Below are 15661 nucleotides of genomic sequence, written 5' to 3'. Positions count from 1 at the left end.
ACCCGCGTCTTAAAAATATTTAGCGAGGCAGCCTCCACCACCTCAACGGGCAGAGAATTCCAGAGATTCACCACCCTTTGAGTGAAGAAGTTCCTCATCAACTCCGTTCTAAACCGCTCCCCCTTTATCTTGAGGCTGTGCCCCCTAGTCCTACTGTCCTTTCTGAGCGGGAAGAGTCTCTCCACCTCTCTCCTATCCATCCCATTCATCATCTTATACGTCTCAATGAGATCTCCCCTCATTCTTCTAAACTCTAACGAGTACAAGCCTAGTTTATTCAGCCTCTCCTCATAGCTCAACCCCCTCAACTCCGGCATCAGCCTAGTAAACCTCCTCTGCACTCCCTCCAAGGCCAAAATATCCTTGCGTAAGTACGGCGACCAAAACTGCACACAGTACTCCAGCTGCGGTCTCACCAATGCCCTATACAGCCGCAGCAAGACCTCCCTACTTTTATATTCTATCCCCCTCGCTGTGAAGGCCAGCATCCCATTTGCTTTCCTGACCACCTGCTGTACCTGCAGGCTGGGTTTTTGCAACTCATGCACAAGGACCCCGAGGTCCCTCTGCACCGTCGCCTGCTGCAGTTTATCTCGGTCTTAAATTGGTGCCTCTTTATTCTGAGGCGATGCCCTCTGGTCCTAGACTCTCCCATGAGGGGGAAAATCCTCTCAGCATTTACCTTGGCAAGCCCCAAAAGAGTCCTTTTATGTTTCAATGAAATCACCTCTCATTCTTCTAAATTCCAATGAACGCCAACCTGTTTAACCTTTCCTCAGAACACAATGCCAATTTTATTTGATGATATCCATGTGAAGTGGCTTGAGACACTTTACTTCATTAAATAAAAATGCTCTATGAATACAAGTTGTCATGTTGTCACAAAATTTGCATTGTCTGCAAGCTCGCTATATAGTATACAAGGAACCATGCATTCAATTCAGTGAGATGGCCTGCAGCTCAGTTCCTGATGATGCAGCAGCGCTTCGAAAGCTAGCGGCTTTTGCTATCAAATAAACCTGTTGGACATTAACCTAGTGTTGAGACTTCTTACTGTGTTTATCCCAGTCCAACGCCGGCATCTCTACATCATGTCTCAGTTTCTAGACAGACTGTGTAGGGATTAAACTGACTGTTGCTTCTAAAAATGTGTTGACTACTATACAGCCAAATAAATGAGATTAATGTACCGGACCTCAATTCACAGTGGAATTGACCTACGTAAGCTGACACTGTTTTTGGATGTTGTCACCAATGTTTAAACTACTCAGAAAATCTTCTTCAGCGTATGATTTTCATGGTTCCCAACATTCATTTTTACTCAATGATTAGCTCTCTAAAACACTAGACACAATATTTATTCTGCTCCCTTTTAATCATTTAAGTAATAATTACAGGGGTAACACACACCCTGAATTTGAAACTAATCAAAATTCTCAAGGTGACCAATATTTGTACACGAAATGTTATACTATTTAAATAACTGAAATAAATTAAGTAGTCTTTATAATAGATTGTCAATGATTGCAGTACTCCAGGGTAATTAACCTGTGAAGCTAACCTGGGGAAAAAATAATCTGGAGGAATGCGATTAGATTATGAACAAAGCAAATATTGCACAGCAATTGAGGAGTCATTTTGTAACAGGCTCCCACAGCTCTTAAATTATTTGATAAATGATTTTTTTTAAAAAGGGGAAATGTTTTTATAATTTCTTAGCCGTAAGATATATTTGGTCTTTGTCAGGAGTTTTAAAGCTTTCAAAGAGGAAAATCTCCAATTAAAAGCAGGTGTGGGTCAAGGAGCAAGGGTCAAGCTAACTGCTTTCCCTGTCAACCCTCAGGAATTTCACAATCAGGGTGTCTCCATCCAATTTGTGAAATTCTTGATAAAGCAGTGGTTTCAAAACCGACACTTTCCTGCTCAATGTCATTCAAGTAATGGTTTTCTGCAATGTACTGAATGGCAGATGTCCAGAATCCTGAGCACTACATTTAACTCTCCAACTTAATGGAGAAATTTTTAAAAATCCCTGAGCACAGATGTGTTTCTGGAAGCCGCCAAGGAGTTAAATTCAAACCCAGAGTAACATGGGAGACTAAGATGGTGCCTCAAAATTGAAATAACTTGTCCTTGCAGCAGCGCACTATATTTTATAAATGCCATTACCAAAAGTGATAAAAAAATTGAAACAAGCCTGATAGCATAGACAGATGTTATTATTTCAAATAGACAGTTTTAACACCATACCACTGCCAATCCAAATGGCCCGTACATGTCAATTCTACTGGGGATTGATCCCTACTCGCCCCCCCACTCCCCCTATTCTTTTCAGAGTGTTCTTGGATATGAACCATTTTCAACACATATTTTTAGAAGCACCAGTCAGTTTAATCCCTGTACAGATGTCCAGAGACTGAGCTGCAGGCCAGTTAACTGAATTGAATACACATTTTCCTCTATACTTCAGACTCGTACCTGCAGTTGATGTGAATTAGTTTATAATACAGAGCAGCTGCAGCATATCTTCCATATTTTGGTACAGAAAAAGGCACAAATTCCCATTAAATAATGAAGGGAGTGTTTTCCAATACGAGATTCAATTTAAGAAATATTGTTTGCAATTTGCTTCAAACATACCAGAACAGTTACAGTTCAGTCATAAATTAATTTGATTTTTCATATAATCTGTTTCATAGGGTAATAGAGGTTTAGAGCATGGAAACAGGCTCTTCATCCCAACCTGTCCATGCCACCCCTTTTTTTTTAAGCCATTAAGCTGGTCCCAATTGCCCACCTTTGGCCCATATCCCTCTGTACACATCTTACCTAAGTAACTGCCTAAACATTTCTTAAAAGACAAAATTGTACCCGCCTCTCCTACTGCTTCTGGCAGCTTATTCCAGACATTCACCACCCTCTGTGTGAAAAAATTGCCCTTCTGGACACTTTTGCATCTCTCCCCTCTCATCTTGAACCTATGCATACCCTCTAGTTTTAGACTCCTCTACCTTTGGGAAAAGATATTGACTATCTAGTTGATCCATGCCCTTCATTATTTTATAGATCTCTGTGAGATCAGCCCTTAGCCTTCTAAGCTCCAGAGGAAAAAAGTCCCAGTTTATTCAGCCTCTCTTCATAACTCAAACCATCACGCCCCAGTAGCATCCGAGTAAATCTTTTCTGCACTCTTTCTAGTTTAATAATATCCTTTCTATAATAGAGTGACTAGAATTGCACACAGTATTCCAAGTGTGGCCTTACCAATGTCTTGTACAACTTCAGCAAGACATCCTAACATCTGTAGTGAAATGCTTTGTGCCAATATCAGAAAAAAATATATTTATTGCAATGAAGTCAGAAACAGGGTCAGAAACAAATTACAAAAAATGTTCGAGTTATGTGAGTTAGTTTTACAAACTTAAGATATGGATATCCCAAATACAAACTTATTGCATTTAATTTCAAAGTAATTGGGATCAGTCAACTCAGAATTTAGCATTGCCTTCTGGGAAGGAGTTCTGCTATGTTTGGAACAGATTCAGATTTTCTTTAAAATTTATTAACTGTAACGTAAGTGAAAATAGAAATGTATATGGGAAATAGCAGAGGGCCCTCTGTCTCCTTTCTCAAAGGATTCATGGAATGCTAGAAACCCCATTATAACTGTATCAAGAATTCCCAGTTGGCACGCTACACAAAGGAACCCTGAAATCACACATACCCAAAGTCTTACTCATGACCAGGTAGCAGTAAACTTGTTGCAGAAGTCATGCATGATACTATACGTTTGGTTTTAGATCTGCATTACGTAGGTCCATGATCATAAAACATATCCAGCAACAGAAATTTAGTAAACAGAATATTCCAAATGATACAGAAATGTATAATGTGGATGCATCAATGTTTTGCCAAATGAGATATTTTGATAATTCATTCAATTGTTTCATCTATTTTAACGTTCTCAAATTTTTGGCTCCTTCAATTTGGCAAGCCATCGAATAACCCAAAGTCTAAACACGTTTCAGAACTGGAGTTCTTTTTCCCCATTTCTTGCTCTAAGAATAAACATGGCCATTTTTACTCCCTTGTCCATTCCTTACCTGAAGTAGAGATGGACTTACAGTGAAACATACAGCGCTGCAGTGAAGGGTCCCAGAGAGAGCGTGTGTGGGTGCGTGCGCGTGCGTACTGAGAAGTGTTTATGGGAGCCTGGTAACTCTGAATTTTCTGATCGGCTCTTCTTGAGCCCATCAGCAGTCGATGCAGAACAACATCAGGCTCTAATTGGTGGAGTCCCTTTAAGAGTGGGAAAACCCAGACGTTGGGAGGTGGCGGTGCCTTGAGAGCAGTTTGGACAGATCTTCTGATCATCTGGTCTGAAGTTTCTGTTAGTAAAACCAGGTTTCAGATATTCAGGTCCAGCACCCTGAGGGAACTATAAGGTTGACGACCTTACATTACGATGTGAACCTATAAGGTCTCCAGCGATGACCGAAGAGGCAGTGCTGGCCAATGGCCGTCGATGAAAACAGCGGGGCAGCTCTTGATCTACAGGCCAAGGCTGATGGAGGCACTCAGGCAACCAACCTAAGAACAGAAGTCAGGCCAGGGAAGGCCTGATAAAGCCAGCAACAGTTAGGCAGTAATCCCAGAACACAGGCAGTCATCAAGACATGAGGCTCGGCCACCCGTGTAAGAAGTGAGCAACTGAGAGATGTGAGAGTCAGCTGGCTATCAAGGTGGTTTCGTGGAACAGCAAAGCAACTCAACCAGAGGCCAGGACTGAGAGTAAGAAGTCTGGGCAGCAAACAGACAGCACGGGTAAGGACAAGAGCAGAGGCCACAGCAGGTCAAATTGCAGAGCCCCGAAAGTGCAAATCTTCTTCTGGCCTGAGCGAAGTGTTATACCAATACACAATTATATGTAAGATAGTAAAGCTTTGATACTTTGTTCATCATAAGAATATCAACAATGAGTGATAGCTACTTATCTGATTGTAGGTCAGAAGCTTAAACCTGTAATGGTACAGTGAAACATTTCCATTGAAATAGACTGTGCACCCCCATTATTGTTTCCAGTAGGATTAGTCAATTCAGCATTAAATGACATCTGGAGGACAACATTCCTTATTTCCTTTACAAGATGCACTGCAGCAATTCGCTAAGGGTCCTTCGACAGCATCTTCCATATCTGCCACCTCGGAGGGCACCAGATGCACAGAATAACCAGGACCAACAAGTTCCCCACCAAAAGCCATCAATCTTCTTGACTTTGAACTATATCACTGTTCCTTCATTGTCTCTGTGTCAAAATCCTGGAACTCACAAATTAATTTTTAAAAACCATGATGCAAGTCAACAGAGTATACAATCACAAAAGTACAGAGGGCTCCAGCCAAAATTTATGGAAGTCCAGGAAACAAATAGCATTTATAAAATGCATTCAATGCAATAAAAGCATTCCAACAGGTATATTATCTGATAAAATTTGGCACCAAGTCAGCTAAAGGACATTAGGATAGGCAAGTAACAGCTAGGTTTAAGAAAGAGGTTTCAAGGAATGATATAGAGAAATGATAAATGGATGAACATTTTTTGGGTAGGAATTCCAGTGATTAAAGGCACAGTCAACCAAAGGCACCAAATGCCAATTGAACCATAGAATCCCTACAGTGCAGGAGGAGGAATTTGGCCCATCAAGTCTGCACCGACACTCCAAAAGAGCAACTTGCCCACGCCCAAACCATCCCCCCCCCTCCACTCCTCACCCCTGTAACCCCGCACATTTATCAAGGCCAATCCACCTTATTTATACCATCATTGGACACTAAGAGGCAGTTTAGTATGGCCAGTTTATCTAACCTGCACATCTTTGGACTGTGGGAAGAAACTCTCACAGACACAGAGGGAATCACAAACTCCACACTGACAGTTATCCAGGGACAGAATCGATCCTTGGTACTGTGAGGCAGTAGTGCTAACCCACTGTGCCGAAGGCAGCACAATTTTTTTAACCAACAAAAACTGTAGATGAGCCAGAATTAGACTGAGATCTCAGGAAGTTATAAATCAGGACGAGGTTACTGTGATCAAAAGAAGTGAGACACGTGCAGGAGGTGTGCATACAATGGTGAAAATTTTAAATCAACATGTCACTGGAATTCTAAGAACGAATGTTAACAGTGAAGTTTAGCAGTGGAAGACCAAATCCCCATCCTGCCTTTGCCAAACAGCCACACCTTCACCTTCTAATGGAATTTACTAAATACTGATCAGGAGAGAAATTCAAGTTAACTTTTTCCCCTCCTGGTCTGGATCACTGAGTCCAACACTAGTTGCCCCATTCCTGTTTTAGCTGATAACAGCTAACACCACCAATCGGTGGTGTGCCAAAAGGACCTTGCTGGAATTTAGAATCATAGAAACCCTACATGGAGAAAGAGGCCATTCTATCAAATCTGCACCAACAACAATCCCACCCAAGCCCTATCCCCATAATCTCACATATTTACCCCACTAATCCCTCTAACATACGCATTCCAGGACACTAAGGGGCAATTTAGCTTGGCCAATGCACCTAACCCCCACATCTCTGGAGTGTAGGTGGAAACCAGGGCACCCAGAGGAAACCCACACAGATATGGGGAGAACATGCAAACTCCACACAGACAGTGACCCAAGCCAGGATTCAAACCCAGGTCCCTGGAACTGAGAGGCAACAATGCTAACCACTCTGCCACTGTGAATTGCTCATTTACCAGTTGAATCATTGGATACACTCTAGAATCAAAATATACTTTTTCTGGCATTATAAATTGAACTATTCCATAATGGTTTGCTGTTTTATTGTTTTTTTTCTTAAAATTATCCATTTGCCACATATCTGCCCATACATGTTAGTATTTTGACAACCCCTTCACTTTCTGACCATGCTTTTTCTTCATAAGTTGCAGTGTGGAATTTATGGAAAAATCTCATAAAACAGTGAATTATAGTTGGTCTTGACGCTAATTATATTGTACAGAATTACTGACAGTTGCATTTTCTTGGTGACCTTGGGTGATCTTCCTCTTTGCTAAATACTTGTGTGAGGGGTTTAAAAACTTCACTGTCTATAATTTTTACAAAATATATAGAGACATGCTCATAGCTGTCTCTAAACATTCTAAACTGAAGAAGGCTGAATCTATGTCTGTCCGTGACTCCCCAAACAAACACAGTACCAAAAAAATGTGCACCTCGTTATCTCTGAAGAGCTACTAACAACCCCTGTGGACTGCACAGACCAAATTCAAAGAGTGTTCGACAAAGGCCACCTGCATTCATAACCCATGTTAATTAACTGGAGTCTACCTGTCTGTAGGACAAACATCCCTACAAACCTTCTTTTTCAATTCTTAAATCATAGAATCCCAACAAAGCAAAAGGAGGTCATTTGGTCCATCAAGCCTGTATCGACAACAATCCAATCCAGGCTCTGTCCCTGTAACCCCACGTATTTACCCTGTTAGTCCTGCTGACACTAAGGGTCAATTTAGCATGGCCAATCAACCTAACCTGCACATCACTGGGCTGTAGGAGGAAACCGGAGCACTTGGAGGAGACCCACACAGACACGGGGAGATTGCGCAAACTGCACACAGTCACCCGAGTTGGAATTGAACCCGGGCTCCTGGTGATGTGAAGCAGCAATGCTAACCATTGTGTCACCTTGCCACAGGTGAAATATTCAACCATCTCATGGACCCAGATGAGAAATAAACACACTTTTGACAAAGACAGTGTGAAGTGGTAGGGCTCATCTAACATGGACCTCTGATTTGTGGAATCAATAATATTGCCTCACTGTAATGCAAAGTTAGTCTGCCATTTTACTGTCAACTCATAGCTTAACAAATCAGGAGCTCAAACACAGGTTGGGTGCTTGGATCCCAAATACAGTGCTCCTATTGAAATTTCTGTACCATTACCTCCAAACTGATTCATCTCGGCAAGCTTATCTCATAATGTGAAGCCAACACCACTGGAAAAGTAAATTGTACAACGCCAGTTTTCAGCTCAATGACCTTTGTGAAGGAATGAATACCTCATTGCATTTTGATTCTGGGCTCTAGAACCCACCTGAAACAATATTTATCTTCTCTGTGGTCTCTGCATTAAAATGTTTTCCTTTTTCGACCTTATTACAGTCTGAATACAAAGGTGACAACATTGCAACCTTCCTCCCTCTTTTCAGTGTGTGCAAATAAACTAACCCTTTGAGTTCAACCTATCTTGAGTGTGCTGTTGAAATTGGATCACACCCAAAGGGTTGGGAAATACTCCACCTGCTTACAAAGGTGGGACGGTTTCTGCTTACGGACGGTTGGTGGGAGGAGAAATTAGTTTAAATTATAGCATTTCCTGTCTGTAGCATATGATTTGCTGCTTGCTGTCTCTGGCAAAAAGTAGTATATATTTTAAAAACTGAACCTCAAATTGTTGAGCTAAAACAATTCAAACATGTTGTGATGAACTCAACAAAATTAACTGAAGAAGTTTTTGAAAAGAATTAAATGAAAAATGTTAGTTATTGTCTTTGTATTAAAATGGATTATGTTTAAGAAGAATTATTCTCTCTCAGAATATTCTGATAGAAGACTGGGACATGCACATTAAAAGCTCATGAGTTGTAACTAAAATAGCTTTTTCTTTCACATGCCCCAGTTACTTTACATCTGCACAACATTTTCAAACCTTTTATACGCATTTTGCGACTACCTGCCACTTCTTGCAAAACAGCTTTTGAAACCGATGTTATGAATTTGAACACACAGGCCAAGTAACAAAATGGATTTATAACCTAATGTAATCATGCGCTAGAAAGGAATTAGAAACACTTACAGAAAGACGCGGGAAAAGAGTTACAAATAATTTGAACTCTGCACCTTTGTTTAAGACAATCGCAGAATACTGTCCACTGCATTAGGCTAGCAAATCCCTTTCAATTAGCTATTTTATATTTTAATGTAGTCAAATCAACAAGAAAATGATTCCTCAGTGAGCAACATAAAAACCAGCTCAGAACATCTGAAAACATTAGGATCTTATTTCCAGCAAACTGACATGATGGATCCAAGCAGAAGGTTATATGTTAAAAGTCTCTTAACTCAGACTACCTTTTCCATAAGACGTTTCTCGCCCCGTACTTGGCTCTGATGATCCAGCGGCACTTGACAAATCTCATCCTCAAGGCAAGCCAAGCTCACTGTGCAACCCATGAGAATCGCGGAGTTCTCTTTGCTTAATGAGCTCTTCTTGACACTTTCTTGCACAACTTTTCAGGTTTAATCGACAATGCTTTTAAACAATAAGCTAAATCTTCTGACAACTGGCTGTATTCAACCTTCACCCTATAACCATAACAGGTAACGGCAAACAGATACAGTACGATTTATACGATGTCAGGCTCCAATCAACATAAACTGACTGGATTATCGAAAACAGTGGAAAAAGCAAGGGATATGTCGTGTGCCTTTGACTCCACTAAGGAAATGAAGCCTTCCTACTCTAGTGGGAGGGTTCCTGGAGCTGGGTACTACAGTTAGAAACGTTGTTTTTAAAAAAGTTGGAAGCTTCTCAATGTAATTCATCCAATCAGCCAAGAAATATTACGCTCCTCAAAAATGACCTACACAGAAAAAAATGACGACATGCATTTAAAGACATACGGGGTAATTATTTTAGAAACAAATATACTCCTTAGAACAACCATAAATCAACAATTAAACTGAGCAAAGAGACATTCCAAAAAGCTTCATATCAGATCAAAGTGATTTTGTTTTACTAAAGACATCCAAATAATGCAGCCGGATGATGTACATTACCTGCATAAATACTGCATATACTTAATGATGGCTAATGTCACATATAACTACTTCTTTCATGTTATGCCTTTTATTCACAAGAATTGCTGCATTTACCCTTATAAGCAAAAACATTACTTTTGGAATTTGAAAAGATGCCTTCAGGGGGTCTTTTTAATGAAATCCAGACCTTCAGCTCTGGCTGAAGTTAAGAACAGCTCAAGTATCAGGAAATGAGCCCCATCTGTGCTCTGTGGATTCAAATAACACTGTATTAAAATGGGATTTTAAAAAAGCGAATCAATAAGCAAACCCCTATGGTCACTAATTATGTTTGTATTTCACTGTTTCCCATCATTTTGTTTAAATACTGTGCATAAATAGCATGGAACAAGAAAATGAGTTTTGTGTCTCTAAAAACAAAGTTCCCTATTTTTCCAATTAAATTGAGGCAACACTATAGTCAAACTGATTTACTTTCCCCTAAAAGCACAAAATCTGGCAAACAAAATCATCACATCTTAACTTGCAACTCTTTCTTGAAATATTTGGTTCTTCAAAAAACTTCTTGTTACATGCTGGAGTATTCTCCAACAGCCATGGAACAAATAGTATAAAATTCCACTGCAGGGTAGAGGAATTCAAGAGGGAACTTAGAGCTGGAACAATGGCACACTATGCTCTGCGATGTAGGCCAAACCCACATAAAGTTTGCTTCTGTTTAATTAAAATAACTGAACTGCAAATCCTTAAAGACGTGAAACTGCTCCCATATGGTGCACTGAATGGCAGCATCAAGGTGAATCAATGCTAAACAGGCCTAAATATCAGGCAGTCCTGAGTAGAAGCTTCTAATCTTGACCAAGGTATCTCCACAAGACTTCATGACTGAAACAGGCAACCTAGATCAGTAGCACAGTATGCAATTACACTGGCTAATGATGCTCAGCTTAAACAAAATGTCCCATCATTCCAGCTGTAAGACAAGTTCATTTTTCACACGAAGCCATTAAATAAAACAGGTCGGAAAATCACCACGGCATCAGGTTTATTAAAGAATCAAATCAATGCAATCCTCTTCAAAGGAATCACACTGCACCTATCAGGTAACTCGTTACAGGGGTTGCAATTGAAAGTTAGGAATTGGAAGTGTTGATTATTCTTTTGGAGTTGATGTCTACATCAGTGCTTCTGGAGAACGAATGTTCGCACATGGACAGACAGATTTCACAGACTGGCAATTGGGATAATCACAATCACTGCCAAACGTATAATTTCAACTAATTACAACAATTTTAACTAACAACACAAAATTCACTAAAATTAGAATGGCCATGTTAACCCCTTCTTCTGTGACAAAGAGGAAGAAGGAAATCTGAATCCTCTCACCAGTCTATCACTTGGAAAAAATAAGACACACGAAAATTTGTGACAGACAAGTCTCTAAAAATTAAAACGAAATGCAAAAGTATATCATTTTTGAATTTATAGAATACTGGCTAAATAAAAGCACAGGCACAATTATTTCATCAAACTGATGCTGTTTATGGAAATATTGAGGGAGCAAATACAGACTCAAGTGCCTCATGTCCTTAGTGACATTTTTTAAAGACCTCACTTCATATAGACAAGATTTCTGAGAAGTCCTGTTTAAAAAAATATGCCACAAACTATTCCAAACCATGCATCCTTTGTTGAAGTAGTCTTGGGATTCAGACTGACAGTGTTGTTACGTGTCAACGTATTCATATTGGCTTTCAAAACTTCTAGTTAGCAGGTTTGTTTTAAAACGTGGAGACTTCATTAAGCTCCAATGTAGCAGTACTTTGTGACCTTATGGAGACAAACAAGGGTCTTACTACACCCTTCCCAATTAGCAACAAGGGTAAACTGTTGAAAATTTGAAAATACACATACAAGAGATTTGGGAAAATTGTTTTCGAGAAGGAAGTAGGATGGCAAAGGGACTAGGGAACATGGATAATGAAAAGAGGTGACGAGAGGTGTTCTTTACTGTGAATGAAATGACAGGAGCAGTCGCTGAATTACTTACAATAATCTAGGGGTTCAAAAGTTGGATTTCATATACTCAATCCACCAAATGATTATCCAGAGTTGATATATACCTCTGGTCAGTGAAGCCATGCACACATCAGTCATCTATTTATTCTACTTCAACCACAAGGTACCTTCATTGGTTTGTTCAATGCTATAATGTTTAGAGAACATCGCCATGCGAGTTCATCAGAACTGAAAGATCATCAATCTGAATTGCTAAATTTGCTTCTCTCTTCACAAATGTTGCCAGATCTGCTGAGAACTGACAATTTTTATTTTAGATTACCAGCAACTCATTTCGTTTCTGTATGACTCCCCATAACCTGTGCTGGATATCACTTGTTCTCTTCCATGTTACTTTGACAAGGCCTAACTGTGCACATGTAGTCAACTAACAAAACAATGACTTCCTTTGAAGCATCTGTTTGGTGCTTTGGAATGAATATCCTGAGGACGTAAAAGGGTCCCACATAGCTCCAAATCTCCTTGAGTAGATCATCGCACATAGGAACCACTTTACGAATCGCTTAAATGGCTGTGCTCATACATCACTTGAATATGTCAAAGTCCCTGATGCTCCTGGCGACCTGTAAATTTTCCTCCTACTCTGGAGGTGCAGTAGCCAACCAAGCTCAACTATTTCCCCCATCATCCAACCCTGTCATATTCAAGTTCACTCACCTGGACTTATGTTCACTCAGTGAAGGCACCTACACATTTAGGCATCCAACTGTTTTATTTCAGCTAGAAAGTTCTATTCACTGCTATGTCTTCAGCACTGCAGATCTTTTGCAAATGCTGCAAGTTAACAGTTTGAAAGTGAAATGGTGGAATGCGTATCTGGAATATTATCCTCTTAAACTTCACAATGAAAAGTGTTGACACACAGGAACTCATAATAACAGAAGACTTGTGACATTTACAGTCGCCCCTCATTACATGAAACTCTTGAGCACAAATCTCTCCAGGAAACAATTCTGTTTGTGGTTAAAATGTAAAACTATTCAAATCCAAACTAAAATACTTCTGGGCAGGTTTCCTTCACAATAGTTGTTAAACTTGCCATTCTCTAGAAATTTATAGTAATGCTCCACTTGAATTGATGCATTACTCATTAGATGTCAGCCCTCAAACTTTGACTAGACACAACAGTGTTACCTTTCAATACTGTAATTCACTGTAATCTTTCAGTGTCGTTATCATATATCAACTGAATGGAGCAGTCTTACTGATTTCAGCCAACAACTAGAAGGAATGGGGAACATTTCCAATATAGTGTCACATCACTATAGGTAAGAATGATGTTCAGCATCCAAATAGCATGGTTGCAAATAATGAACATATGGAAGAGGTAACAATGAAAAGGGACAACCTCTGGATCCAAATAACAACTCAAATGTTGTTTTCAAAGGGCTTAACTTTATCACCTAAAAAAAAGTTTTTTTCTAACAGTTTCTTGCTTAATATGCTTCTCCTGATAAACATAATTCCAAAGTTTTAATCAGCTGGACAAACAAAAGACAGAGGAAAGGGGGATTTTACAGAACCAGCTAGAGTGGGAATCGTAGTGCACGAGTGACTAAATTACACAGGACGCAACGTATCAATTTCCCGACAGCAGGTTGAGATACAGAGATAAGCTGCAGAGTCAGCAGCATGTTTGCTACATCTTAGGCTCACACCGGTCCCGTGATGGGCACATATTTATAATAAACATACATTCCAGGAATACTTATTGGTGCTGACCTTTTTTAAAAATAAAGTCCTACTCTCAAGATAAATACAGTCAAACATCATGACGTGAAACTCTTGGTATAAATTTCTCCTGCTAATAAATTCTATCTGTGGCTAAAATTGAAATGCTATTCAAGTCCTCAGGAATCTTGTCACACCTGGTTCACGTTTGTTTGGCTTTGTGCAGTTGTATTGGAGATCAATGATATATCTTGTTTAATTCTATGGCAGCAATAGAATGGCAGATTGGGTGGAATGTGGTTGACGGTAAAATGGATCCAACAGATAAAAGAGAGAGAGATCAAGTCATAGCGGAGTGAAGTGGTAAGGGCCTGGTAACAGCAGATGTAGAGACTTCAGCAAAGGTAAGAAAAAGAAAGAAAGGCCGAAAGAGAGGGGTTCCAGTTTTTCCAAATGCATGTCCATTTCGAGGTACTCAATGGATTAGTTAAGATCTAAAATGAAACAAGTTTGGGCTATCTCTAATCTCTGAACACAATACAAACTTAACTTCACTGAAAATGAATAAATGCAAGTTAGTGTACTGAAATTGTGCTTTTTTTCACCTTTAATATATTTAAGAGCTATACTCTGTAAATCTTTACAAGTAAAATTATATTTGAGAAAACACCTGTGCCCTCAATAAGTCTTATGCCCCCAATGGAAGTGGGCACAGAAGTTTTAACTGTGACTCAGAGCCTCCTTGATTGAACGGGAAGGTCTTTTACAGCCAGCTATAGCTGTGGCTAACAATGGGTTTCACCATGAAAAGCTTCCCCAGTCACAGATTCACACGAGTCTCCCATGCACGAGACCAGTACTTTGTATTTTAATTGCAATAACGTAGGAAATGAGAAAAGGCAAGAGACCGGGCATGGCGCACACTTTCGGTTCCACCACCATAAACGGTATGCCATTGACCAAATTCCACCCAGACATTCAACAAAAACCATCCTGCACCTCTTAGCACAGGGCTCTTCTGTGAAAAAACATTGGTGTTGCTACAAAAATAATCTTCACGTGCCGTATTTTTCTGGTTTTTGTCATCATATGAAACCCAACTGTTCCTTTGGATCATAAAATGAAAAAAAAACAGTGATTTAGTTGAGCATGAAACCTTTAGTCTCGATTTATAACAATTTATTCACACATTGCACACTGCTGCTTCTGTTTCCACATCTGTGAAAACTCAAGTCACTGGTGTTTGTTACCCACTGGGATACGAATGTTAACACTCAACCACAGCAAAGAGTTTAACATTTAAATATTTTCTGAAGGTGTATATTACATTGCCAATCCATTTGTTTATATAATAAATGTTTCTGTTAAAACCAGACAAAAAAGTATGTGCCTTTTGCAAACCTGCGATTGTGATTCTGAGAAAAAGTTGTTTTCTGCCTACACTGACAAACTGGAGTTAATTTGTCAAAAGGCACCTTGGGCAGGATTTACAGCCTTGCTCGAGCAAGGCCAGAAATTCCTGCCCAAGGTCAACGGAAATTTCCGTTGTCGGACCCTCATCCGTTTAGATTTTGTGGCGGGCGAGGTGGTAGAGTTCTGGCCATTGTGCCAGTCGCAAACACATTCTGCCAATTGCAAGAGTTGGACTAATTAAGCTCAGTCAAGCTTGAACTGAATTTTAATTGCTTGCTGCAATTCATGTGCAAAGGTTCAGAATTAAAATACATGTAAGCATATATACTCAAAAATAAATATAACTGGTCAGTTGTATGGGCTACAGGACAGTTCTTTTCACCTCTTGGACCCAAGTTTGAATTTAACAGGCTCAAAGGATTAGTAAAAATCCAAACTGAAATCTCTGATCCATAAACATGACACAAACTCAGTTTCACTGAAAACATACAAATTCATGTTGGTGCACTGAAGTAGTGCTTTTTCATCAAACAGATTTCTGAGATACTTGAACTTCACTCTGCAGAAACAACATGACCATTAACCTAGTTTTCCTTAATAAAGCAGAAATGTCTGGCAAAATTCAGCCAGTTGCCAACTCTGTTTTA

General features: G+C 39.7%; 1 protein-coding gene across 3 annotated transcripts in view; it reads right to left on the bottom strand.

Annotated features, from left to right (window-relative positions):
* The window catches only part of tns3 (tensin 3), a 408973-nt gene that overhangs the window by 329583 nt on the left and 63729 nt on the right, over nt 1–15661 (bottom strand). Inside the window, exon 1 of one of the 3 annotated variants that reach the window (XM_080209158.1) lies at nt 9162–9445. The exons of the other annotated variants lie outside the window; for them this stretch is intronic. Within the exon in view, the coding sequence (XP_080065284.1) occupies nt 9162–9263 (102 nt within the window). The 5' untranslated portion in view covers nt 9264–9445. Of the gene's footprint in view, nt 1–9161; nt 9446–15661 lie in introns of those variants that run through there. 3 annotated transcript variants of the gene reach the window in all.

Source organism: Carcharhinus amblyrhynchos, chromosome 2 (assembly GCF_965287045.1).
Source record: "Carcharhinus amblyrhynchos chromosome 2, sCarAmb.v2.hapA, whole genome shotgun sequence".
Lineage (NCBI taxonomy): Eukaryota > Metazoa > Chordata > Chondrichthyes > Carcharhiniformes > Carcharhinidae > Carcharhinus > Carcharhinus amblyrhynchos.
The sequence above is the reverse complement of the archived record's forward strand: the minus strand, read 5'-3'. Positions and strand labels throughout refer to the sequence as shown.